The sequence below is a fragment of the Colletotrichum phormii genome (genome assembly GCF_030913505.1).
Source record: "Colletotrichum phormii strain CBS 102054 chromosome Unknown BDP81scaffold_2, whole genome shotgun sequence".
In the NCBI taxonomy this organism is placed as follows: Eukaryota; Fungi; Ascomycota; class Sordariomycetes; order Glomerellales; family Glomerellaceae; genus Colletotrichum; species Colletotrichum phormii.
In genome coordinates this window covers 2,349,442-2,372,521 of record NW_026851444.1, presented here as the reverse complement: position 1 = coordinate 2,372,521, position 23,080 = coordinate 2,349,442, and the positions used below count along the sequence as shown (strand labels likewise).

The following is a 23,080-nucleotide window of genomic DNA, read 5'->3' as shown; positions in this document are numbered from 1 at the left end:
ATGTAAAATTTAGGAAATTGGGAGAAGATAGACTAGTACTGTAGGTACAAGTGTGTAAGTAAGGTAGGTGATTAGTTTAGGCAAAGCAAGGCAAGGCGGGTAAGGCAAAGTGCAGATGGTAATAATCCACTGCCCACCTGCGAATACAAGTACAAGGCCTGATCACGAGTGGGAGGGTGACGCAAAGAAACGGCTTGCGCCCTGCACCATCCACTAGGATGGGGTCTTGGCCAACCCTGTCACTTGCCCACTTTGTGGAGGAGGGACTCACCACTTGTGGTCACTCTACCGATGATTAGCAGAATGTTGTCGCATTCGCAGCTTGGGCTGCAATATGCGCGAAAGTCTGGAGATGGTCGGTTGCACGGCTGGTAGCGATTGCGATGGCGATGGCGGCGGGGAGACAGAAAACCCCAGCGAGAACCTGTATTCAACCTAACAGTCCGCGACTGCGTGTGACGCCACAGTAGCTAATTTAGAAATGGCCCAGGGTATTTTAGCGACTTGGGAATGGGCACGAATGGAAGGCCGCCGTTGCTGCTAGGCCCCGGTGTCTTGGCTCCCTCCCCTTGTGGTGTCGACGAGTGGGAGGCGGGAGTGAGATCCAATTAGGACAAAATCTTCTCTATAATGAGGCGCTGAGGGGTACCTGGACCGTAGAGCTCCGACCTGGGTGCGTTTTTGCAGCACGGCGAAGGCGAGATGAGGGGAAGGTGATCTCTTTATTCCTTTCGATTCCTGTTCGAAGCTCAAAGTTATGACGGGAGGGCGCCGACGGGACTTGGGAGTTGAAGAAGAAGGAATCGGGAGCACCGGCAGGGAAAGTGGTAAAGAGGCAAACAATAAAGTGGGAGACGGAAAGAGAGCCCAGTGGTCACTGGTGGCAGGATGGAAGGTGTAAGATACTCCTCCAATGTACCTGCCTCGGGACGACGGGATGGGAAGGTCGGATGGAAGTCTGGTCCTTCTTTTGTCTGTCTTTCTGTGCCTTTCTTTTCTTTCTGTCTTTTGCGGAGGGAGCGAACGGCCAAGCTCATCTTCTTACCACAAAAACATAATTATCTGATGCACTTGAGGTTAGTAGGTAAGATAAGCAAGCGCAAGTGCCCAGAGGACGACATTGCCTATTATTCACATCCCGCCTGTTGCTACTTACGAGCATCCTGTCCATCTCACACAGCTGGTCTAGGCCTCCCGGAACATACCAGAGATGACATTCCAAGACGAACCGGACAAATCAAAGACTCCTGCAGACGCAACAGATACCCCGAGGCAGGTCGCGAGGCAGATACACGGCTCGATAGGCTAGCAAGTTACAGCAGCACAGCATTCTCGCAGCCAGTACCTTGCCTGTCTACCTATACTGTAGACGAAACTAATCCGCAGGGACGCAAAATGTTTCCCACTCCACGCAGTCCCGTCTATTCGCGAACCCCGCCCAATCGCGGCCTTTGAAACCGACCGTCCGCCCACGACTCTCCCGGCACCTGCGACTTTGGGGGCCTTCCATTAGGCTTTGAGGCCATGTACCTTGCTGGAGGATCCCGGGGACCTGCACTAGAACCAGAACCATTCTCGAACCTCTCTTTTCGCGACGACTCCAATCGAGGCCGTCAAACCTATACTGCGAGTACCCACGCAGCAGCGCCGCAGCAGTCCATGGATACGGATACTGCCTCTGCCCGGTGCCGCAATGCCGCCTACGGCCTGCCCTGACAGATGCCCCGCTATCTCGAGATGGTCCCTTCAAAAGACCCCAAGACCTCAAAGTCACAGGTTCCGAGCGGAGGCCGAGGCCGAGAAACACTCAACAATCTGTCTACCCATGGTTTGAGGTGCGGAAGTACCCCACCAGATCCTCGGCCACTTTGGGCCCCGATGACATGGCCGTGCTGCCACGGTCTTGGCTTGTTTCTGACCTCAGAGGAGCAGCAGCCAACTCCTTCCCCGCGTCTGAGTAGGAGGTATATGCTAATTCGCCATCTTCGTATGCTCATTCGAAGCCCTATCGTTTTTGAAGCAAGTCTTTTGAGGTTCTATCGTCTAACTTAGCTGCCAAACATCCAATCTACTGCGTTTCTTACTTGCAGTCAAGCAGCAGCTGTCACGAGGACTCGCCAGCAGTATCCTAGTGCCCACTGTGTAGGTATTCCCACACTCGCTGATGATGCGGACAGGGGACCCCTTCGGATGACCACACCCATACGTCAGCAGCGCCATCAGCTACCAGCTTTGCATGTGCCGCCTGGCCGCGCTAGCTCCCACCTCGAGCGTTGAGAAAACCCACCGGCCCAAGGTCTTGATTGGTCATGGTGTTTTCTTCTTACCGAACTAGAAGCTTGAAGCCTCTTTCCCGCGTGGCTGTGCAGGGCTTGGACGACTTCTCAACTCTCTCACTCGTCAATCCTCTCTTCTGGGCTTTCGAACTTCACTGTTCAGAGCCTTTGTCGCCACTTGGAAGCGCTCGCGTGACAAAACACGGTTCTCCTGGTCGTCGATTCCTGGAACGGTCCTGGATAGTGCTTCTTGGCGATAGAAACCCAAACCGCTCATTTGCTGCCTGTAGTGCACAGAGGAAAGGCTTCACCAGCCCGATGGGAAAGTTGGTCAACACCTTTTCGAAGGCCCGTTCATGCCCGACTCCAAGAGTCCCACAGTCCCAAGGAACCGTGGACTTGTTAGGTCCATTCCAGGCGGCCCGCACACCGAATACCGTGATGCGACTCATCCTTGACCGGGCCCTCCGCGCCGCACCAAGGGTTCGTTTTCTCCTCTCGTCACTTGTGTCCGCCACCGTGGGATATCCCAGACGCGGACTCTTACTTTGGTCGTCGTGCTCAAGAAGATGGTCCTTTCTATCCGACTTGGCAATGGGAGATGCGCACCCACGGCGACTCTACCACCTCAACTAAATGACGGGCGTCTTCCGTGTCTTCAAGCTCCTTCCTTGGGGCAATGTCGTCAACCGGTTGTCCATTGCAACCCAGGCACGCCAGCGGTCAAGTCAAGGTGGCGCAGACGGACCTTGAGATTTCGGAACCGGCGTGCTGTTCATTGCATTCGGCGTTCTCAACCAGGAAGGAAAGGCTGGGAGAACCCGGAGAAGACGGATCGACAAACACCGGCTGCCTCCTTGACCGGGTCCACTTATCGGCTCGGGGCAAGCCGCGCCTGGAGCTCCCACAGCTATCGACCCCAGCATTGTTTCCACGGACCCAGGTCGGCAGCGAAGTGAACAGGCAGATGCATGTTGGAGAGGAATTGGACCTTCAACGGGTCATCAAGCCGCGAACATGTTCCCTATCAAGTTTGTAGCCAACGCCATACCCGGACTGCACCCGGCCTGCTTCATCTTTGGAAACGATACAAACACATTATTAATACTTGACTGGGGTGACGAGCCTGGCAAGTTACAATTGCGTTGTGTTAGAAGGGCACATTTAGTTTTCGTCAATTCGTCCGAGCCTTGCCGCCGCAATCGCGATGGTCTCATGCGCAGATGATGAGACGAATCCTATTTTCACCGTGCCTCTGCGATTTCTTTACGCTACCGGCAATGGATGATGGCCTGGACTTGGCTACAAGCGCGTATCTAAATTGCATGATCCCGCACATCTACGAGCTTTCAGCCTCCCACAGCTATACCGCCCGTTACCAGGGAGGACCCTCCATTCAAACCATCAGCGCTGCCTACTGAGACCTAGCACACATTTGATGACACACGGCCAAGCTGGTGGTGCTTTTTGGTACAGAGCTGGCAGTGTCGAAGCGCGACCATGATGGAGGTGATGAAGTGTTTAAGACCATGGGTGGTAGAGTGTATATTGTATATATATATATACCTTGGACTGAGCACTTAGACGCGGGGAGATGTGTTACACGACGTGCGTGTCTCTCACAACGCGGAGGCGGACGATGAGGCCCAATAGCGCAACGCGTGGGCTGGAAGGTGTAGCTGACGGAGCAAAACAGCCGATAGGAGGGCGGATGCATTGGAAGCTGCTGAGACTCGATCGTGCAAGCTCAATTGGCCAGCAGCAAAGGAGGATGGAGTGAGGAGAGGTGAAAGGGTCGGATGTGGTGGGACTAGAGGCCTGCAGCCATACCTTTCCGATGCGGGTAGAAAGTGTAAGTTGGAAATCAACCAAGCAGGAGCAGTTCCGTCTCTCGCCATTGTTATGCTACCATGCTGCCACGCTGCCACGCTGCCAGTCTGTCGGTCAATCCAAGCCTAGACTTGACAGATTCTCTGGCGGGCCTCGCGGCGCTATTCGCCGGTTGACCGTCAGACTATACATTAGCCGACCTGACTGGGCTGCCACGCCTCGTGTGTGGCGGCGGTAGCACCGATTGGTATTGTGCTGCAGTGTCGACAAGACACAGACTGACAGACTGATTTGGATGGGCATGAATTCAATGATGATGAAGGATGGGATGTGTGACGGATGGGATGTGTGACGGATGACAGGTGGCAGGTGCTGTGGCCGGGCCAGCTCAGGTCCATAAACACACCCGACGTCAAAAGTCAATTCTAATTCTCGAGTGTATCCGTGCTAAACGCCATATCTCTTTTGCCTTCGTGACCTTGAGAGCACACAAGCACCAAATTCAGAATGACCTTGAGAACTGGGGGGATGGAGTGAGTGAGTTAATGAGTGAGTGAGTGACTGACTGACTGAATGAGATGTGAGGGAACGGACTGGCGTGGCCTTGGACGTCCGAGGCATGCCCAACGGAGCTGCCTTGCAGCACAAGGTTGTACAGGTGGCACCAGTAAATGGCAGTGATTCAGGCAGGGTGCATGAGAGAGACTAGTTATCAGGTCTTTTTGGACGCCTAGCAGCACGGCAAAGGCGTGAGGAGGGAGGGGCGGTCGAGGGGCGGTCGAGGGGCGGTCGAGGCAGCGGCGGCGGCGGAATTAGGGGCACACACACACACACACACACACACTACGAGGTAGACACCGGGCAGACACCACACACTCACACCTCACACATGCGAGGTAGTATACTCAGCCCAGTCAATTTGCATGAGTTGTAAGGTAAGGTTGGTTGCCCAACGAAATGGAGGGCGAGTGACGGGGATGTTTGATGTCTGCGCGAGGTGAGAAAAGTGGCCGCCGTCGGAATACCCTTTGGTTTGGAGAATAGGCGGGATTGCCAGATTGGATTGAGCCGAGATTGGGCAAGACAGAGCAGGATTCAGCCAGAAGAAAAAGAGAACGAAGCAATTGTAAGCAGGGAGAAGGAAGCGCTTCATGACATGATGGGAATGGTTGAGTGAGGTGCATTGTGTCAGGCCCAAGGTAAAGTAAGTCACCGCCGGCGCAAGGTGAAGGGAAGGAAGCTCCAGGGTGCTCCAGTCTCACATCTGCCCGCCTTGCTGCACGGACCACTAGAGAGTACCTGGTGAGCTTTGATTGGCCCGTTGCAGAAGAGGCAGGATCGGCCCAGAGCCTTTCCACCTCTTTCCTGCCTTTCTCCCGCAACGAGGCTGTACGTAGACGTCCTCGGTACCTCTTCTGACCCCCCCAATTATCACTGCCCACGACAATTCAGCCATCGCCCAATTCCTCCAGTGCCTGATTTCCAAAACTTCCCCCCTCCATTGAGCGCCTTCATGACCATAACGCATCTCAATCCCAACCCGCCATTGTACAAATTGTCTCCCCATTGCCATCTGTAGATGGAACAACCCCAGCCATCCAAGAAGCGGCGGCTTATGCCAAAGGAGTCGCCGTCAAATCACACCACACAGCCGGCTCCTTTTCCCCATGAATCGGTGAGAATTCCATTCTGCGCTCCCGTAGATTCATTGAGCTTCTGGAATTAACTGTCTTCTGAACCATCCAGCCTCAGCAACACCCAGCCCCGGAGGCCCCTCCAGCCGAACGCCATGACTTCGAATCCTTCGCGAGGCATCTTCAAGATGCTGCCATGCTGATCCAGCGCCAAACCGAGCGCGCACCCTACGATAGCGTTTCTGTGCTTCTACTGCGCTGGGAGGAAGATACCTCGGCTGAGGCCGATCTGACGGCCTTGGAGAACATACTGCGAGACCGATACAACTACCAGACGAATCGATGGGCCATCCCAACCGTACCCAATCCTAGCATCAAGCTTGGGGTCCAGATGGCCTCCTTTCTCGAATATGCCCGACCAAATCACTTGCTGATCATCTACTACGCCGGCTATGCATATTCTGGGTTGGAAAATCAGCTCTACTGGGCTTGGTGAGTCGAGAATCTACTGCGAAACACCTCTCCGCACCTTTCTGACCGCCCTCCCACAGCAATACCCGAGAAGATGCCGCAAAGCTCAAGTGGGACGGCGTACGCTGTCTGTTTGAAGATGCCCAGTCCGATATTCTGTTGTTGCTCGACGCCTGCTCCGTTCGTGATATACCCGTTTCTGGGAGCCATGGTATCAAGCAAGCCATTGCAGCTGGCGGTCCCGAGCAGAACCCCAGAGAGGCTGTGGGCAAATCCTTCACATATCACTTGATTGAAGCTTTGCATAAGCTGAGCATTGCAGGCAGACCGTTCAGCGTACCGAGGCTACACGAGGAGATTGTACAGCTGAGGCAGCAGGAAAACGCAACAGCAGCTAAACTCACAAACGGTGCCAGCAAAACTCCGCCACCGTCGCCCCAACTTCCCATCTGCTTCACTCTCACACCCGGGAAAGGTCAAAGTTTGAGCTTGGCTCCCTTGCCTGCTCGGGCGGGCCAGCAGCAATCGCCGCGCAATGGTACTGCTGATGGAGAACCACTATCGAGGGCTGTGCGAGAAGACCAGCTCATTGACCCCGAGTCTGTTGCTGACCTACGGTTCGATGAGCCACGAGTACTTGTGTGTACGACATTCGTTGGAGACGCCAGTCCAGACATGTCTTTCTTCAATGGCTGGCTTCACAACACGCCGCCCCTGGCTGCCAAGATTGAGGTCGAGGGAATGTTCCTCGGTCCGCCCACCATGCTTCTGATATCAATGCCCCATTCAATATGGAATGTCGTACAGCATGATAAGGTCTGCTGTTTCCTAGGGTATATCACATCGCATAACATGATTCACCTGTACCAGAAGCTCAAGGGCTCTGCAGGAATCCCCAAAGCCACAGCAAAAGAGGTCGAGGACGGGCGCATCTTGTTGGAAGCGCGAGAGCTGGCAGCAAGCACGCCAGCAATGCACCAGCGCTCATTGGATAGCAAAGACGCATCTTTCCATGAGGCGGCAAACCGCATAGAAACCACACCGTCCAGCGTGCCATTTGCAGCGGCAGCCGTTGCCGCCGCAGTCGTTGGTGGCAAAGATGATGTGGAGGATTCGGCAGAGATGCAGGAAGCGGCAGAGCAGCTGAAGGCTTTAAGCCATGTTCGCCACTTGAGCGATGAGGCACCACCGGCCGTAGAGCGGCAACGTACGACCCTGCCAGATGGAGCGATGCCTGCCAACCACGAGGACACGGGGTCTTCCCACGACGCGAATGATTCTGGTGCAGATGACACGATGCACTCGATTGATATGAGTACGCCCAATGCGAAGGCTAAGCATCGACGATCCTTGCAGAAAGCGACGCCGAAGCAAGAGACGAGGTGCACATTGTGTACACATGCTCCCTTTAAGGATTCATCGTCACTTCGCAAACACATTGCGGCCGCACATACAAGGCCGTTCCCTTGTGCCTTCTCGTTCGCAGGCTGTACGAGTACCTTTGGTTCGAAGAACGAGTGGAAGCGTCACATTGCTTCCCAACATCTCTGCTTGCAATACTATCGCTGCTCGTCTTGCCCGCAGAGCACCGTTGAGGGCAAGGGGAACGAGTTTAACCGGAAAGATCTTTTCACGCAGCATCTTCGCCGCATGCATGCGCCTTTCGCGATCAAGAAGGCCATTGCCAAAGGCGATAGCAAGCTGCAAGTTGAGTGGGAAGGCCACGTCAAGGAAATGCAGACCACTTGCCTCGTCACACGTCGGTCGCCGCCTCAGAGGTCGGCATGTCCCAAGTCAGACTGCCAAGTCGTCTTCGAAGGGCCTGGTTCTTGGGACGAATGGACTGAACACGTTGGCAGGCATATGGAGAAGGGTGAAGGTCAGCGACTCGGTGTTGATCGGCTGCTGGCAAAGTGGGCTTTTGAAGAAGGTATCATCGAGCGAAAAGACGACGGCGAGTACCGTCTTTGTGCCGGAAACGGCCCCGGCAACGGTGGTGGCCTCATCGGCGGAGAGTCAAAAGACTCGATATCGGTGGCATTCCCTGAACCGAAATTGGATGTCGAAGAAACAATCGAGACCAAGGACACTGCCGAGGACAAGATGCAAGTGGATGGCTAGCGTGTGAAACCGGAAACTGGTGTGGGCGTTGCGGACTAATTTATTCGACCTTATATACTACGGCGTCATGAACGATTGGAAGGAGTTTATCGGGTACGACTGACGAGACACATGAACGATTTTCATTCTCTTCGATTATATTTCGCCTCTTCCTGGCTCAGAGCTCGCCTGCTTAGCGATGATGGGGCAGCCAGCCTGGTTTGCTTCGTTTGCAAGCACCAAGTGTGGGAGAAGAATAGGGAATTAAGAGAACAAAAGGGCAGACAAGACCTTAGCCAAGACAAAAGAAACCATCTTGAAGATCCATGCACCGTGCCTGTACGATCCCCCGGTCCCCGTTTTCTCTACAATCGTGTCAGTCCTATGCTGGTCGTCTGATCTTCTTCCGCCCAGCTTTGTAGAGCGGGCCCCGAGAGCTTGGCCAAGGGGCAAGGGGGGCCCCGGGGACAGACTCGCACTCGTCCACGATGATCCGTCCGCGTGGTGTTGTTGCATAGCACCATACCAAGCTTTTGAGAGCCTCCCCGGAGCGGGCCCGGCACTTGCCCGGTAGTCGAAGCCCCCCGTTGATTCACTTGAACTCGTTTCCTGTAGATCCGCCGATGCCCGATGCGCAGCGGCGCGCCTGGTTTTGATGTTGCAGCCAAAATGCGGGCAGAACTAGCTTGCCCCTGGCCCTTGAATCGAATTACTTACCGGTGCCCCTACGTAATATTGCGCCAGGCACCGGTCGGGCACGGAGGCTTCTCTGAGAGGTGTGTGCTCCCCAAAGTAGACGTCAATGGTTGAGCACATGACAATGATATTGTTTAGTGACACGAACCACCTTCGCCTCCTCCCTCCTCTCTCCCTCTCTCTCGGTCCGAAATGGGGATAGGGGCTTTGAAATTTGAAGCGCTGAGTGACGATTGGAAGGATTTGTTAATTTTCCGGCCGAGTTAGCCGTTTGTAGTAATCGTTTACTTTATCGTATTGGCGGGCATGGAGAAACGGGGGACCGGCGACACGAGGAAGGGGGACTAGGCCGTAGTAGGCTGGAGGAAAGCTTCTTTTGAGATGCGCTCGAATACAACGGTATCTGATTGACATGGGGGTCCCAGAGCCGGCGGGAGGGGGGGCAGGTAGGAGGAGCCTAGGAGGGGAGAAGGTGGGTTGTAGTTACTATGGATAATTGGGAAATGGACGAACCGCGGTATGATGGTTTCCACGGAGGATGGCTAGTTGATTGATTGTGTGTACCCGGGGGAATGGACGGTGTAGAGGATGAGGGCAAAGTATATGAAGACCGGGGGAGGGCACACGATTTCGAGGAGTTGGTTTGTGAATCTTCAACCCATTGCAGTGGTGTACACACATACACACACTTTGGCTTTGACGAGCACCGAGTCTTCTTTCACGATGCGTCTGTTCAACGGCCTCGCCTCCCTTCTCGCGGGCGCGGGTCTCGCGCAGGCTACGCTCCAAATCATCTCTGGCGGGACATGGTCAGCGGTAAGAAAACGAACACCCCCTCCCCCCCAGCATTCTTTTCCTCAGCTCCAAGTTTCAACAGAACGGGTGCCCGAAATCACCAGCTAACTCGTAATGGTGAACGAAATGACAGACCAACACAGGCCGCCACATCCAAGCCCACGGCGCAGGCGTGACAAAAGTAGGCTCGACATACTACCTCATAGGCGAAGACAAGACCGAAGGGTCAGCCTTTCAAAACATCAACTGCTACTCGTCCACCAACCTCGTCGAGTGGACCTACGTCGGCGCTCTGCTCTCGCGCACCACGGCGGCGGGCGACCTGGGCCCGTCCCGGGTCGTGGAGCGTCCAAAGGTGATTTACAATAGTTCGACCAAGAAGTACGTCATGTACATGCACATTGACAGCAGCAACTACGGCGAGGCCAAGGTCGGCGTCGCGACGAGCGATACGGTGTGCGGCAAGTATACGTATCTTAGCAGTTGGCAGCCTTTGGGGTTCCAGAGTCGTGATATCGGGTTGTTTCAGGATGATGATGGGTCTGCGTATTTGTTGACGGAGGATGTAAGTTTCTTCGTCCCCTGTGCCCATCTCGACGAGGATGTGTGTGTGTGTGTGTGTGGAAGACGAGCTGGATACTAACAGAGTGAAAACTTCCAGCGACCCAATGGTCTCCGAATCGATGCCCTGAGCTCGAATTACCTCAACGTCACGCGCAACGTCTACCTCTGGGCCGAGAACATCGAGGCCCCGGCTATCTGGAAGAAGAACGGATACTACTTCATGTTCGGAAGCAGGCTCACCGGCTGGGACCCGAACGACAACGTAACGTCTCCCTCTTCATCTCTACCCCGTTTCCTTTCATACACACATCTCCACGTCCAACAAGACTGACATTCATCCTTAAAAGGTCTACTCCTACGCAACCTCCCTCGCAGGCCCCTGGTCCTCCTGGGCCACCTTCGCCACCGTCGGCTCAAAGACGTACACCAGCCAAACAACCTACATCCTGCCCCTAGGCGACACGGCAATCTACATGGGCGACCGCTGGGTCAGCACGAACCTCATGCGAAGCACCTACGTCTGGCTGCCCCTCGCCATCTCGGGAACCACAATCACCCTCGCCGACCGCGTGAACTGGGTCCCCAACGTCGCCGCGGGCACCTTTGCCGCGGGACCCAGTGAGACCTCGTACGAGGGCGAGACGGCGACGCTCGCGGGCGGCGCAAAGAGCGTTGCGTGTACGGGGTGCAGCGGGTCTGCCGCGGCGGGGTACGTCGGCGGATCGGCGGGAGGGAGCGTAACCTTTTCCGGTGTGAGCGTGACGGCGTCCGGGAAGACGACGGTGCGGGTGAAGCATCTGAACGGTGATACGAGCCAGCGGTGGGGTACGGTGACGTGCAACGGTGTCTCGCAGACTGTTGGCTTCTTGCCGACCTCGGATGGGAATACACCCGGGAGCAGCTCCGTGTTCTGTAGCCTCACGGCTGGATCTGCAAACACCATCAAGATTGCCAGCTCGGATTCGTCGTGGGTTGCTGACATTGACCGCATTTTCGTGCCGGTTAACTAAGCAGAGTGTCACGCAAGTCGAGAAGGTGGTGGAAGGTTTCACGAGGAGAGTGTAGGCAAGTGAAGTAAATTATATTCACACAATAAGTATATATATGAAGAAAAGTGAAGTCACCACGCTCCGTCAGAGTGACCCATCTTAGTTGAGTTCGATCACGAACGGTCCAGTCAGGGGATACTCGACAGCAACCGTCTTAACGGTCTCCTGTCTCTTCGCAGTGTTGCCTCCGCTGAGAAGCGTAACCTTGGATACCTTGAGCGGCGTCGAGTACCCGAATTCGCCATCCACGGAAACCTTGCCGTCCTTGTAATCAAAGGTGACAAGCGTGACACCCGCCTGTTCCTCGCTAACACCATCGTCAAGGTAAAGCTGACCCTTTGCAGTGCCATCTCTGCCAGGCGCGATCAAGAGCTCAAAGTTCTCCTCGCGCAGCTGCTTCGTTGTCATGGTGCTGTTCGCACGCAGAGGCAGTACGGTGCCGCCGCGGATAAAGAGCGGGATTGTGGTGTAGTCCTTGTCTGTCAGGGAAATTGTGGCACCGGTGCCCTGGATAGCCTCGTGGGTGTACCAGTCGTAAAAGACGTCGTCGGGGAGATAGACATCAACTGAAGTCGAGTTCTCTTCCGTCACGGGCGCGACGAGAATGGCGTCACCATAGAAGTACTGAAGGTCCAGTCCGAATGTCTTCTCGTCCTCTGGGTAAAGGTAGAAAAGCGGGTTGATGAGCGGAGTGCCGTCCTTGGTCTGCTGGTACAGGGCCGTGTAGATGTAGTCAAGCAGGCGGTAGCGGATGGCGATGGCCTTGCGAGCGCTGTCGGCCACCGTATCCCAGCGGTAAAACTCCTGCGAGATACTGTCGATGGAGTTGTGATTACGATAGAACGACGAGAAGGCGGCGAGGGCGGCCCAGCGCGCGCAGAGCTGCTCGTTGGTGTTGTCGCCGAAGCCGCAAGCATCGGATCCGACCATGGGCACTTGGTAGAGGGCAGCAAACTGCATTAGCTGGGAGATGGAAACGCGGTACTGTTGCCAGTTGGAAAGGTTGTCGCCGAGCCAGTGGCCTACGTGCTTTCCGACGCCGGCGAATGTGGATCGCGTGATGATGAGGGGACGAAGACCTGGGCGGCGTGCTTCCATGGCAACTCGGGAGGCTGAGGACATCATGGAGCCGTAGAGATTATGGGTATCATACATGGCGAGGCCGTTTTGGTGGATCACGTCCGTGTTCACAGTCTTGTTGGAAATACCGCCACGGGCTGCGTTTGACTCGGTGTCCCAGGCGGCCTTGTTGTGGATGGCGTACTCGGGGAAGAGAAGATCACGGTCGGGCAAGCCCTTCTGATCACCCGATGATTGTCTCTCCGCGAGGATCAAGTTGCCGAACGTCTGCCCGGTGGGCACCATCCTAGGCGACATCTGCTTCCGGACGAGAACATCAGATCGCTTGGTTTGGTTGTTACCGCAGTCGGTTCCAGGAGGTTGGAAATCGCAAGGCCAGCCAGGAAGAGGTCTGGGGTTCTCGCGGACGGCTGGTGGCTCGGGAGGGAATCCAACAGCGGAACCGTAAGGATCGTTGCACGGAAAGTAGCAGGGGAAGTTTGACGGCTCATTCATATCGATCCAGAGAGCATCAATGTCAACTCCCTTGTCGGCCGAAAAGAATTGAGCAAACTCGTTGTTCCAGTAGGAAGTGATATTCTCTGCGAAGAAATCGGGGAATACAGTAACACCGGGCCAGACGACGCCAATCCAGACGGAACCGTTGCTGCGGAGGAGCCAAATGTTGTCGTCGATGCCGCGTTGCAGAGTGGGTGATTCAACGTAGGCCACTGCAGGGTCTACCATGACGATGTAGTGCTGATCATTTTCGTGGAGCTTGTCGACGAGTTGGCGAACCTTGGCCAGGGGGTAGCGCTCGGGGTCGAGAGAGAAGACCCTGCGGTTTGTTAGTCTGTGTCCAGGAGTAGGTGACAGGTTAGCTATTGCTTACCTTCGCCTGTCCATGTAATCAATGTCAGTCCACATGGTCTCGAGGGGAATCTCGGCGATGCTGTAGTTGTAGACCACCTCAGCAACGTCAAAGACATCGCGGTATCCGTAACGACATTGGTGGAAACCCAGGCCCCAGTATGGCATCATGGCTGGCAGGCCGGTGATCTGAGCATACTGCTGAGCCACCTCAATGGGAGAAGGACCGGAAACGAAGTAGAAGTCGAGGACTCCACCGAGGGTGTTGTACTGGAGATATTGCCCAGACTCCTCCGTCTTGTTGATGAAGACATCCATGCCGTTGGAGTTCAAGAAGAAGACTCCGTGTGTGCCATTCTTGCGGTGCTCGTAGTAGACGGGGTGGTTGCCATACAGATTGGCACCAGAGGGAATGCCGTACGAATCCTGAGACCACAACGTGCGGATGTAGTCAGTTGTGTTCAGACGGAAGGGGTCCGAATGCTCGCCCAGACCGTACAGGTTGGGGTTCTCGGGCAGCTTGGTCCGGAGGCGGAGATACTGGCTTTCGAAGACGATGTTGGCTCCAGAGGTGTCGAAGAGGACCTCGCCCGTATCTAAACGGCTCACGCTGAAGGAGAAGGGATTCTCGGTGTAGTTGAATTGTAGCTTTGACTCTGCAATGGTCAAGCTGGAGGCCTCGGGGCGGGGGAACACAGAATTGGGGATCTGGTACACCTGGTTCGCGGCATCCTGGATCTTGACGTGGAGACGGGTATCTGCAGTATGCCTGAGCCTCGGTTCGCAAGGCACAAGGGTGTCATGGAATAGCCAGAAGGAATTGGGCAACTCACCAGTCTGGTATTCGACAGTCAGAGTCAAGTCTGTCAGATCAGTTCCGAATGCATTGCATGCTTCTCCAGCCAGTGACAGGTCCGCTGTCAATCCAGTCGAGGACAGCTCAACGTTAGACGCCTTGTAGCCCGGGCATGCCGAAAGCGCGTCGTCACTGGGGTAGTCTCTGCGGATCACAGCAGCTGAAGCTACCGCGCTGAGTAGTCCGAGGAGAGAAAGCTTTCTCACCATGTTGACAAGCTTGGCAGAGTATGGGCAAACAGGGCAAGAGAAGCTCCGACGACAGCCCACGACATGGCCCGGTGGCGGACTTTATACTCGGTGTCGCTTTGCAGATCAAAGGACTTTAATGCATCGTTACATTGGCTCAGAGTGTTAGTTGGGATATGCGACCCCGCTGGAAGGCGGCAACGAACGTTTCCTGCTCTCCAACCGTTCATCCCGAAAGCTCCCAGGTCCCCATTACCTAATTGGGCTTTCACGCATGTTTTTTTTAGGCGACTTTTGCGGATGGCCCGTGATAGGTGCAGGGCCGCTAGGCCAGAGCATGAACGTCATCCAGTCTTTCATCTGCTGTGTCCGGAGCTCCCTGGGGGTGCCTGATCCATGTCGTATTCTCCTGGCGTGTAGCTCGCCAAGGTTCAGGGCCGCTCATTTGCGGCTACAAGTCTATTTGATTGAATGGCGCGAGCGAGTAATGGAGCGAGGTAAGGCCGTGTCTACCAGTCTGAACAGCAGAACAAAAAAGAACAAGGCAGGAAATATGCGGTACGAAAGGTCACGCTGTTCATTTTTCGTCCTTGAGCTCGACTTCCCCGCAGTCTACCGGCTCTACAGTTGGAGGTTACGGGACTTTGGAGTGGGATGATGATGTGCATCTGCGCCGACTGCAGCGGGGGACAAGACCGAGATGGAGAAAACGCATCATGCTAGAGCGGCGCTAGTGTAAGCTTGCTGCTTGCCCGGTGCAAGGGTAGCTATTTGCATGGATGAGCTGTCATTGGTGGTGTCAAGGGGATGGAGGGGGGTTGAAACGAGACTATGAAGGCGAGAAAACTGATCCAATCTTTTCTGTTCATGTTTCGTTTGTTTCTTACAGTGGCTTACTGGCTTTCTGGCATGGGATAGGACGGGGCGGGATGGGGTGTCCAACGGCCCGAATGGTGGCTTGACCGGATGGCGGGGAAGCTGGAGGCCCCGCATCACCCCGCACCCGCTAAATAACCGGTGCCCCGGTAAACTTGGTCCGGCGGCGGAGTCTCCGCAAGTTCACCCTCTGACGTCTCTGCTCCATGAGTCTATGCCTGTCATTCTCCGCAAGCTTGTCTCTAGCGTTGCTTCAACTGCTTACTTCGATCTTGCTCTACCCCGGATTCCAAACTTGGAGAAGGCAGCAATTAAGACTGCCCTGTGAACGGCCGAGATGAGCATGGCCTCGGCCATATTGTCGGGAGGATCTGATGTGCCAAGCAGATGTAACTCCGATGGGTTAGGATGAAGAAGTAACCCGAGGTAGAATGACAATCGCTTTTCATCGCGTATTTCAACTACTTCCCTTTGGTCTCAACGTTGGGTAACTTCATTATGCGTTATTGGAGACATCTGGCTCCCATCTTCTTTCTCTGACTGCCTTCACCGGGAACATATCTAGTTGCCTTGGGATGAGGATTCCTATGAGACATATAATGAGAAACTGAATAATACCAGCTGCCTGCAATAACTTGTCAAAAGAAGGCATAAATCGAGTAACTATTCAACGCTTTGTTGAGTTAAGTCGAGTGTGTTCTTCATAGACACTATTTTCCATGTTACATCATACATCTACACTTAGGTGTCTATTTAAGAAACATCTTCCAACACCCACAAAGAAACCACTTGATTGATATGGAGACTAGCATGAAATGTCATACGCAGTGCTTAAGATTCTCTTGTCTCTGCCCATCAAAGTCGCCATCACTGTCTTACAGAGCTGTCTCCTGACGAGGCTGACCGTGATTCTATGTGCCTTGAAGCAGCCCTGGAACGTTCTTCTGATCCACCAATCTGCGATGTGTCTCAACTTTCTTGATCTGTATGTTTAGTTTGATGTATTCGACTTCTTCGGACAAGACACCTCAGTCATATTGTAAATGCTCGTGACCAACTCAAGCATGGTAGCTCAGTCTACAGACCACTGTGACCATCGACTGTGGCCCTGGCTTTTTCGTATTGTATCAGGCAGTTCTTCCAAGATCGTCTTTCACATTCAAAGACAATGTTGAAATTCATGCGCTCCGGTAACATGGCTTTTACCCGACGCAGCGAGAAAGCCTGGATCGACGAATGTCTCCTACCTCTCCACAGTAGCTAGGCTCCATTAAAAGATTTCTCGCTTCCATAGAGATGAATAGTATCAAACCCCCCTGAGCCATATCTAAAGCTTCCAGACTGGGCTTCACGAAGATAGCACCCGCATCCATAGAGACGGATAGAGCTGGGTTCTCTCGGAGCATGTCCAACCTTCTCTATTTGGGCTCTACGAAAGGTGCACCCGCCTCAATTTATATACATAGCACCAAGTTCCCCAGGGACATGCCTAATGCTCTTTGACTTGGGTTCGCAAAGAGAGCACCCGCCTCCATAAAGACAAACAGTGTAACATACTCCTGGAGCACGTCGAACTGGGGCCTCACGATGAGAACACCCGCTTCTATAGAGACGAACAATAACAAGTCTGCCCGAGGCGAGTCCAACCCTTTCTCATGAGGAGAGCACCCGCCTCAATAGGAACAGACAGTAACAAATCTTCCTGGGGCATCTCTAACTGGGCCCCACGATGAGGGCACCATCTTCCACAAAGGTGAACAATAACAAATCTTTCTGGAGCATACCCAACCCTCTCTTTCCCTTCTTCCTCACCTCAAAGAAGCTGGGTCAAAACATCAACAACTTCCGCTGTCAAAGGGAATCCATCCTTCGAGTAAGTTTGAGATACATCTTTTCCCATAATCAGGCCTTCGCCATTCTGATGATATTCTGACGATACGTTCTCGAGCAGCCGACCTTCGACTGGCAATCCTCGAGTCTCCTCGACTGTTGATGCCGGATCGCGAGTTCACCAGACCTGGGTTCCCCTCTAGCAAACGACTCCCTTCGCGTTTAGCTAGGCATCATCGTCAATCATCAGTTACTTTGCTTTTTCTTTTTCTCTTCCTTGCCCCCTTACGCTGGAGTCGAACGCGATTCTCAGCAACGCTCTGATTGAGAATATATTTTTCGACCGAAGCCCCTTATCAAGTGGTTTGGCTCTGATCGACGGATCCTGAACCTATCCTCATCTGAGCTTATCTTCGGTTTACTGAACCTCCTGACTTCGAAGATCAATCAGGCTGAAAATCCTAGTCTGTAAGTTTCAGTTCGATTTACCTTTTACTTCTAGCTGACTGTTGTCTAGCCAGAACCTAATTCATAAAGTCAAGCTCGACCACGGAGCTCCCAAAGCAGAATAAAGGGCAAAAATGGCGTCTCGTGGCATTGATGAGAATGAGGGTCCCGACGATGTTCGCGGCACTATTTCGCCTGCGACTGATCCTATGGCCCAGGATCCTTCCGGTGACTCTGGCCCTGACTTTGATGAGCTTCCCCAATTGCCTGAAGTTACTGAAGCGGATCCCTTTGGCTTTGACTCCGACACGAACGAGCTTCCTGAGTTGCCCGAAGTTACCGACGCGGACCCCTTTGGCTTCGACTCTGACGAGAGCGAGCTGAGCGAGTTGCCCGAAGATATTGAAGAGGACCTCTTTGGCCACCCAGAGGACGACGCCGAAGACCAAATCCCCCGCGAGTACAACGAGCCTCTGCCCGCCCGCTTGGCTCGCGAGCACGACCGTTATCGTACTAGAATCAACATGGCCCGCGTTCCTGATGACGACGTTAGTATGACTTCGGTCTACGGCTTTGATGGCGCTTACGACTTCGAGCCTTCCGGCAGCTTTCAAGACCCGGCTGCCACCCCGACCAAGCCTAATCACGCTGACGAGACTCCGCGTACGGTCAAGGCTCTCCGTATCTCTGACGGCGTCCATAATGGAAAGGGCACTGGTGCGAAGAAGCCAGGCTCCGGTGTTGCCAAGGTTCTGAATTTCGATCCCAGCCCCAAGCACTACTTGGGTCTCGGTAACAAGATGAAGGCTACCGCTAGCCCTGAGGCCGATTCTGCTATGGCTATCGACAAGCCCGACATCGAGCGCGGCCCCTCGACTCCCCCTCCTGGCTTTCGCTATGAGGAAGGCCACGGCATCCAGACTCCTGGTCGCCCTCGCAGCGTCAAAACAGCTCCCACGGTCATGTTTGCCGACACCGACATCGAGGAAGACAACTCGCCCTCCACTCGTCGTCAGATGAAACGTGTCCGTACCGCGTCGGCCTCGAAGTCGGTTACGCTTGAGCGTCCCTCGGTTCAGCCCGCTGGCCCTCGACCCCTTGGCCCTGGGCCAGAATATTATGAGCCCATCAACACTGGTGTTCCGGCTACCCCGACCAAAGCCAACGGCAAGCGAAGCCGCGGTCACTTCGACAAAACCCTCACACTCGCTGGCAAGGACGTAGCGAACATGAAGCACATTATGGTCAACTTCGCTCTCGCTACTGACGAGAAGGTCGACGATACGGTCAACGAGGATGGCGAGGATGGCGACGTTACGCCCAAGGCCTCAATCCTCAATAGCCACATGGACATTGACGAGAATTAGTCTTGGTACCGAATGGCTGCAAAGAGAGGGTGGTCTTTCTACTGATTGAAGCTGGCTCTTGCTTTTATTTTCCACTGGGGCACCGTGTTTCTTGAGCTGTTATTCAGGGAAGGAAGGACCGAACGTGAGGAAGGATCGAGAGGCGACTGGTCGTCAGTTGGCTGATAGCCGTTTTGTGCATAACTCGCCCAAGATAGTATCGATTACGTTAGCGCCTCAATCCTTAGTTAACTTGAACACTTGATCCGCTTAAGTCAATATCGCATCCACCATGGGCGTCTCGCAGCAATCACACCCCCTTCTGCCCCCTTCCACCCTCTCTTACCACTCCAAACCCAAAACGGTACGGAGAACAGATACATCCCACGAAGGAGGCCCGTCGCACCCGCACCCAGACACACGCGCGCCAGATAAGCTCCACCCCTCAGAAAGTGTCTTGTCAATCAAGGTCGCCTTTTTCCTTGTGGCAGCAGCGGCGCCGGCGCTGTCACCCCGTCCCCGGCTCACCTCCGGGTAAAACACAGAAGCGAGCACGAGAGCAGAGCACCATCTCACTCACGACAGCTGCCCGCCAGTTGTGCAACCCAACCCACACTCCCCCCCCTCCTCGCAAGCGGGCAGAAACACCAAGGGCCATGAACTTTCCTGCTTCCACCTCGAACGACTTCGCCTTCAACCCCGTCCTCAGCTCCAACAACCAGTCGCAACACCAGTCCCAGCAGCAGCAGGTCCAATTCTCCTCTCGCCAGCTCCAACTGCAGCAACAGCAACAACAGCATCACCATCAACAGCAGCTGCAACAGCAACAACTGCAACATCATCAACAGCAGCTACAGCTACAACACTCCCTCCAGCCGCCGCAACCTCCTTCGCCTGCGTCGTCCGCCAACGCGCAATCCCTCTCCGCCGCCCAGCAAGCCCTCGCCCACGCGCAGTACCAGCAGTTCGTCCTCATGAACGGAATGAACGGCGGCAATGTGCCCAACGGCATGGGCGGCGTGCCCACCCCGGCCGGCCAGCAGGCCGAGCTCAACTACATCTATGGCATGGTCGAGGAGCTTAGCAGGCAGCTTACGGAGAACCGTCGCGTCACAGAAGACATAGTCTCTGGTCTTGGCAGGGTGCGCAGTCGCGCGAGGACGCAGGGAATGGGTAACGATGACCTCATTCACAACGCTGCAGACGACATTCTCGGTATGCCCTCACTCGCCCACGCGCACATGTCTCAAATACATTTGACCTTCGTTACTGACACACTCTTCTCCAGCTCAAGAACAGAATCTCGACACCCTCATCTCCATCCTCTCCGAATCACTCGAAAAAGCGAAATACAGCCGCGACGCTAACGCGACACTCCTCAGCCAGTACGCGACAGTCTTCGCCGCAATGCTGAAGCAATTCCACGAATACAAGGCAAAGCACGTCACCGACGTCGCCGCATGGCACCGCTCGTACCGATCCCAGCTCGCCGAGGCTCGCGCCGAGAATAGCAGACTCCGGGAACAGATCTGGGGTATGCAGGAACGCGCGGGGAAGGCCAACGAGGTGCTCCGCAAGTTCCGCCGCAAGTACGACGAGGACGAGACGCGGTGGGATCGGCGCGTGGAGGACGTGGCCGCGCGCCAGGAGCTTCGGTTCTGGAAGCGCATGGCCATGCCCGAGGTCAGCGACGAGGACCCGTGCTGGAGCGACGACGACGATCTCATCGACCCTGCGGAAAAGGAGCGCTTGAGGGAGTTGGAGAAGAGAGCGGCACAGGAGCAACTTTCCGGGAGCCAGCAAATGGGTGACGAGTACTCGCGTCCGCAGTCGCCGGAATCTAGCATGATGGGCGGCGTCCCAATGCAGAGAGACCTGGGAATCCCCATGAGCATGCCTGTTCCGCCACCGAGGCCCTCGAGTGCGAATTCGAGCACTGGCTCCTCTGGCCAGTGAGGCAGTACATAATGCATTTAGTACCTGTTTTATGAAGCATGCCATCGGGATTGTGGTGGCGTAAGGAGCATTCTGGGTAAAAAGTTACCGGCGTTGGGGATTGCTGGAAAGGAGAATCGCTTGCAAAGCAAATGGGCGATCGCATTATACCTCATGTCATGCTCTTGGTCTCTTTTCACGAATACGTTAATTAATGGTTTGTTGAAACGAAACGAAACTCCTAATGAGACTGCCCCTTGTGTACTATTACTGTGGCTATTCAACTACTAAACTACTAAGGAAGCGTAAGGCACACTTATTTCGACACCGACTGGTTCTCGGCGTTCAATCCCCTGACCGCTGCGGTCAGTCAGCTCAGCGGTATCGCTGTACTTCGACAACACAAATCACTTTTCATCACGGACTAAAGTGACCCCCGTATCGTCCGAGATAGGAACATCCTCAAGCAGACGGATACCGGTCTGCACATCCATATCATCCAATGGCACGAGTAAAGGCTGCTTCACCTTCATGATTCTCGACTGCCAGACCCGGTAGCCAACATACAATATGATCGGGATCACCGTTCCGATGTTGTCGCGGATGATGGCCTGCGCATCATGGCCACCGACGGGCCAGATTGCCGTCAGGACATTTGCAGAGAGCCCTATGATGCAAATGGCGAGTCCAACCCAGCCGCCCCAAACACCAAAAGGGCTTTTCCAGAGAAGCTGGCTGGTGTCATTTCCCTGCGCGGCCCATGCCTTGCGGAAACGAATATGACTGACGCAGATGGATGCCCACGTGTAGTAGTTGCTAGCTCCCGAAAGGCTCAAAAGCCAGTCAAAGATGGCGCCACCGCCAGGTGCCAGGTTGACGAAGGCAAGGAGGCCAAAAACGGACGTGATGGCGAAGGCGTACACGGGCACGCCCCATTTCACGGTGGCTCCCCACCGAGGGCCCATGCCCCTTTCGCAGATAGCTTGGAAGGCTCGGCTGGCAGCGAAGATGCTAGTGTTGGCCATGGAAATGATTGCTAAGACGATGAGGGCGTTGAAGAAGCTCGGGAGATGCTGGATGTTGGCGAGTTCTGCTGCAAGCGTGAAAGGGCTATACTTGGCGCCGTGACCGGTCGAGGCCAAACCAGGATCATTAGATGGGACGACGAAACCGAGCAAGAGAAGCGATATAATATAGAAGAAGAAGATGCGGCCAAACACGATCTTGGTCGCCAAAGGTAGGGCTTTCTGGGGGTTCTTGCACTCGGCCGCCGTCAGGCCCAGGAGCTCCGTGCCACCGTACGACATGCCGGCGGTTCGGAAGACGAGGAAGAAGCCCGATATTCCATTCTTCACAGCGCCTGGATCGTGCCAAAATTTGGCTCCTGTTCCGTGTCTATGACAGGTCAGATTGATTCGATCGAAGCTGCGGTTCAAGCAGAAGATACATACCGGGGATCTGATGGAACAGCGCCAGTGATGATGAAGATTGCAACAAAGATGAAGACGGTAATAGCGAGGGCTTTGCCGATGCCGAGGGCATGTTCAATTTCGCCGAACCACTTGGAGCCAAGGAATGAGGTCGCGGTCAGAATGACCAGAATTGGCGTTATCACATAGGCCGGCTGCAAGTCTGGGGCCCAGTACTTGATCTGAGCCGCGATCACCGTGAGCTCGAAAGGGAAAACAATGAGCCAGTTAAAGACGAAGTTCCAGCCCATTGCGAATCCCCAGGGTTCCGATATCATGCGTCTCGAGTACTCGTAAAAGGCGCCTGCTACAGGATACGCGGCTGCGACAACATGTCAGCTTATTGCTGTTGTTGCGACCTGGCATGTCGATACTGGGAGGGAATAAGGGATAGGGATTGATATGGAAGAACACCTACCGGCGAGTTCGCCCAGGCAGCCCATGGTACATGTTACGCCGAAGCCGACGAGAGCGAAGTTGAGGACGAGAGACAGAGGTCCGCCAGAGCCCAGAGCAGCGCCAGAGCCGACGAAGAGACCGGCACCAATGGAACCACCCAGCGCCATGAATACCATATGCCGAATGGAGATGTTCCGCTCGAGCTTAGCACCCTCGGCGGCGTCGATGGGATCGGACACGCCTTGGTCGCTGGGCGATCTTGTGGCCCTCATCTCCAACATCGTTGCCTCCTTTTTAGGAGCCATCATGGAGAGGCCGGGATGGAGGAAAATACAAAGAATGAGGGTGAAGGTGGCAAGATTAGAGAACGAATGTGGGGGAAAGAAGTGA

General features: G+C 54.7%; 6 protein-coding genes across 6 annotated transcripts; 4 read left to right on the top strand and 2 right to left on the bottom strand.

Moving 5' to 3' along the window:
• Positions 1-5,524: 5,524 nt before the first annotated feature.
• BDP81DRAFT_88458 (uncharacterized protein) lies at positions 5,525-8,454 on the top strand. Its single transcript, XM_060596446.1, has 3 exons — positions 5,525-5,781; positions 5,853-6,232; positions 6,292-8,454. Exons 1-3 carry the CDS (start codon positions 5,686-5,688, stop codon positions 8,330-8,332), a joined length of 2,517 nt encoding a protein of 838 aa, XP_060450821.1. The 5' UTR covers positions 5,525-5,685; the 3' UTR covers positions 8,333-8,454.
• Positions 8,455-9,730: 1,276 nt separating this feature from the next.
• BDP81DRAFT_308049 (galactan 1,3-beta-galactosidase) lies at positions 9,731-11,376 on the top strand (the record flags this gene model as incomplete). The annotated part of the gene is made up of 4 exons (XM_060583415.1): positions 9,731-9,823; positions 9,936-10,367; positions 10,464-10,628; positions 10,714-11,376. The coding sequence occupies 4 exons, from the start codon at positions 9,731-9,733 to the stop codon at positions 11,374-11,376; spliced, it is 1,353 nt and encodes a 450-aa protein (XP_060450820.1).
• Positions 11,377-11,514: 138 nt separating this feature from the next.
• Positions 11,515-14,409, bottom strand: BDP81DRAFT_457517 (family 31 glycosyl hydrolase; the record flags this gene model as incomplete). Its single annotated transcript, XM_060593292.1, has 3 exons — positions 11,515-13,312; positions 13,367-14,102; positions 14,178-14,409. 3 exons carry the CDS (start codon positions 14,407-14,409, stop codon positions 11,515-11,517), a joined length of 2,766 nt encoding a protein of 921 aa, XP_060450819.1.
• Positions 14,410-17,675: 3,266 nt separating this feature from the next.
• On the top strand, positions 17,676-18,908 carry BDP81DRAFT_445515 (uncharacterized protein; the record flags this gene model as incomplete). Its single annotated transcript, XM_060591963.1, has 1 exon — positions 17,676-18,908. One exon carries the CDS (start codon positions 17,676-17,678, stop codon positions 18,906-18,908), a length of 1,233 nt encoding a protein of 410 aa, XP_060450818.1.
• Positions 18,909-19,543: 635 nt separating this feature from the next.
• Positions 19,544-20,843, top strand: BDP81DRAFT_389809 (uncharacterized protein; the record flags this gene model as incomplete). The annotated part of the gene is made up of 2 exons (XM_060587317.1): positions 19,544-20,102; positions 20,176-20,843. The coding sequence occupies 2 exons, from the start codon at positions 19,544-19,546 to the stop codon at positions 20,841-20,843; spliced, it is 1,227 nt and encodes a 408-aa protein (XP_060450817.1).
• Positions 20,844-21,229: 386 nt separating this feature from the next.
• BDP81DRAFT_308920 (amino acid permease) lies at positions 21,230-22,962 on the bottom strand (the record flags this gene model as incomplete). The annotated part of the gene is made up of 3 exons (XM_060583504.1): positions 21,230-22,217; positions 22,274-22,613; positions 22,710-22,962. 3 exons carry the CDS (start codon positions 22,960-22,962, stop codon positions 21,230-21,232), a joined length of 1,581 nt encoding a protein of 526 aa, XP_060450816.1.
• Between the last annotated feature and the right edge of the window lie 118 nt (positions 22,963-23,080).

Excerpts from the sequence above, each read along its gene's own strand:
- BDP81DRAFT_88458 (XM_060596446.1), top strand. The coding sequence starts at position 5,686 with ATGGAACAACCCCAGCCATCCAAGAAGCGGCGGCTTATGCCAAAGGAG. Across the intron at positions 5,782-5,852 it reads CTCCTTTTCCCCATGAATCG|CCTCAGCAACACCCAGCCCC; the intron begins GTGAGAATTCCA and ends TGAACCATCCAG. Across the intron at positions 6,233-6,291 it reads AATCAGCTCTACTGGGCTTG|CAATACCCGAGAAGATGCCG; the intron begins GTGAGTCGAGAA and ends GCCCTCCCACAG.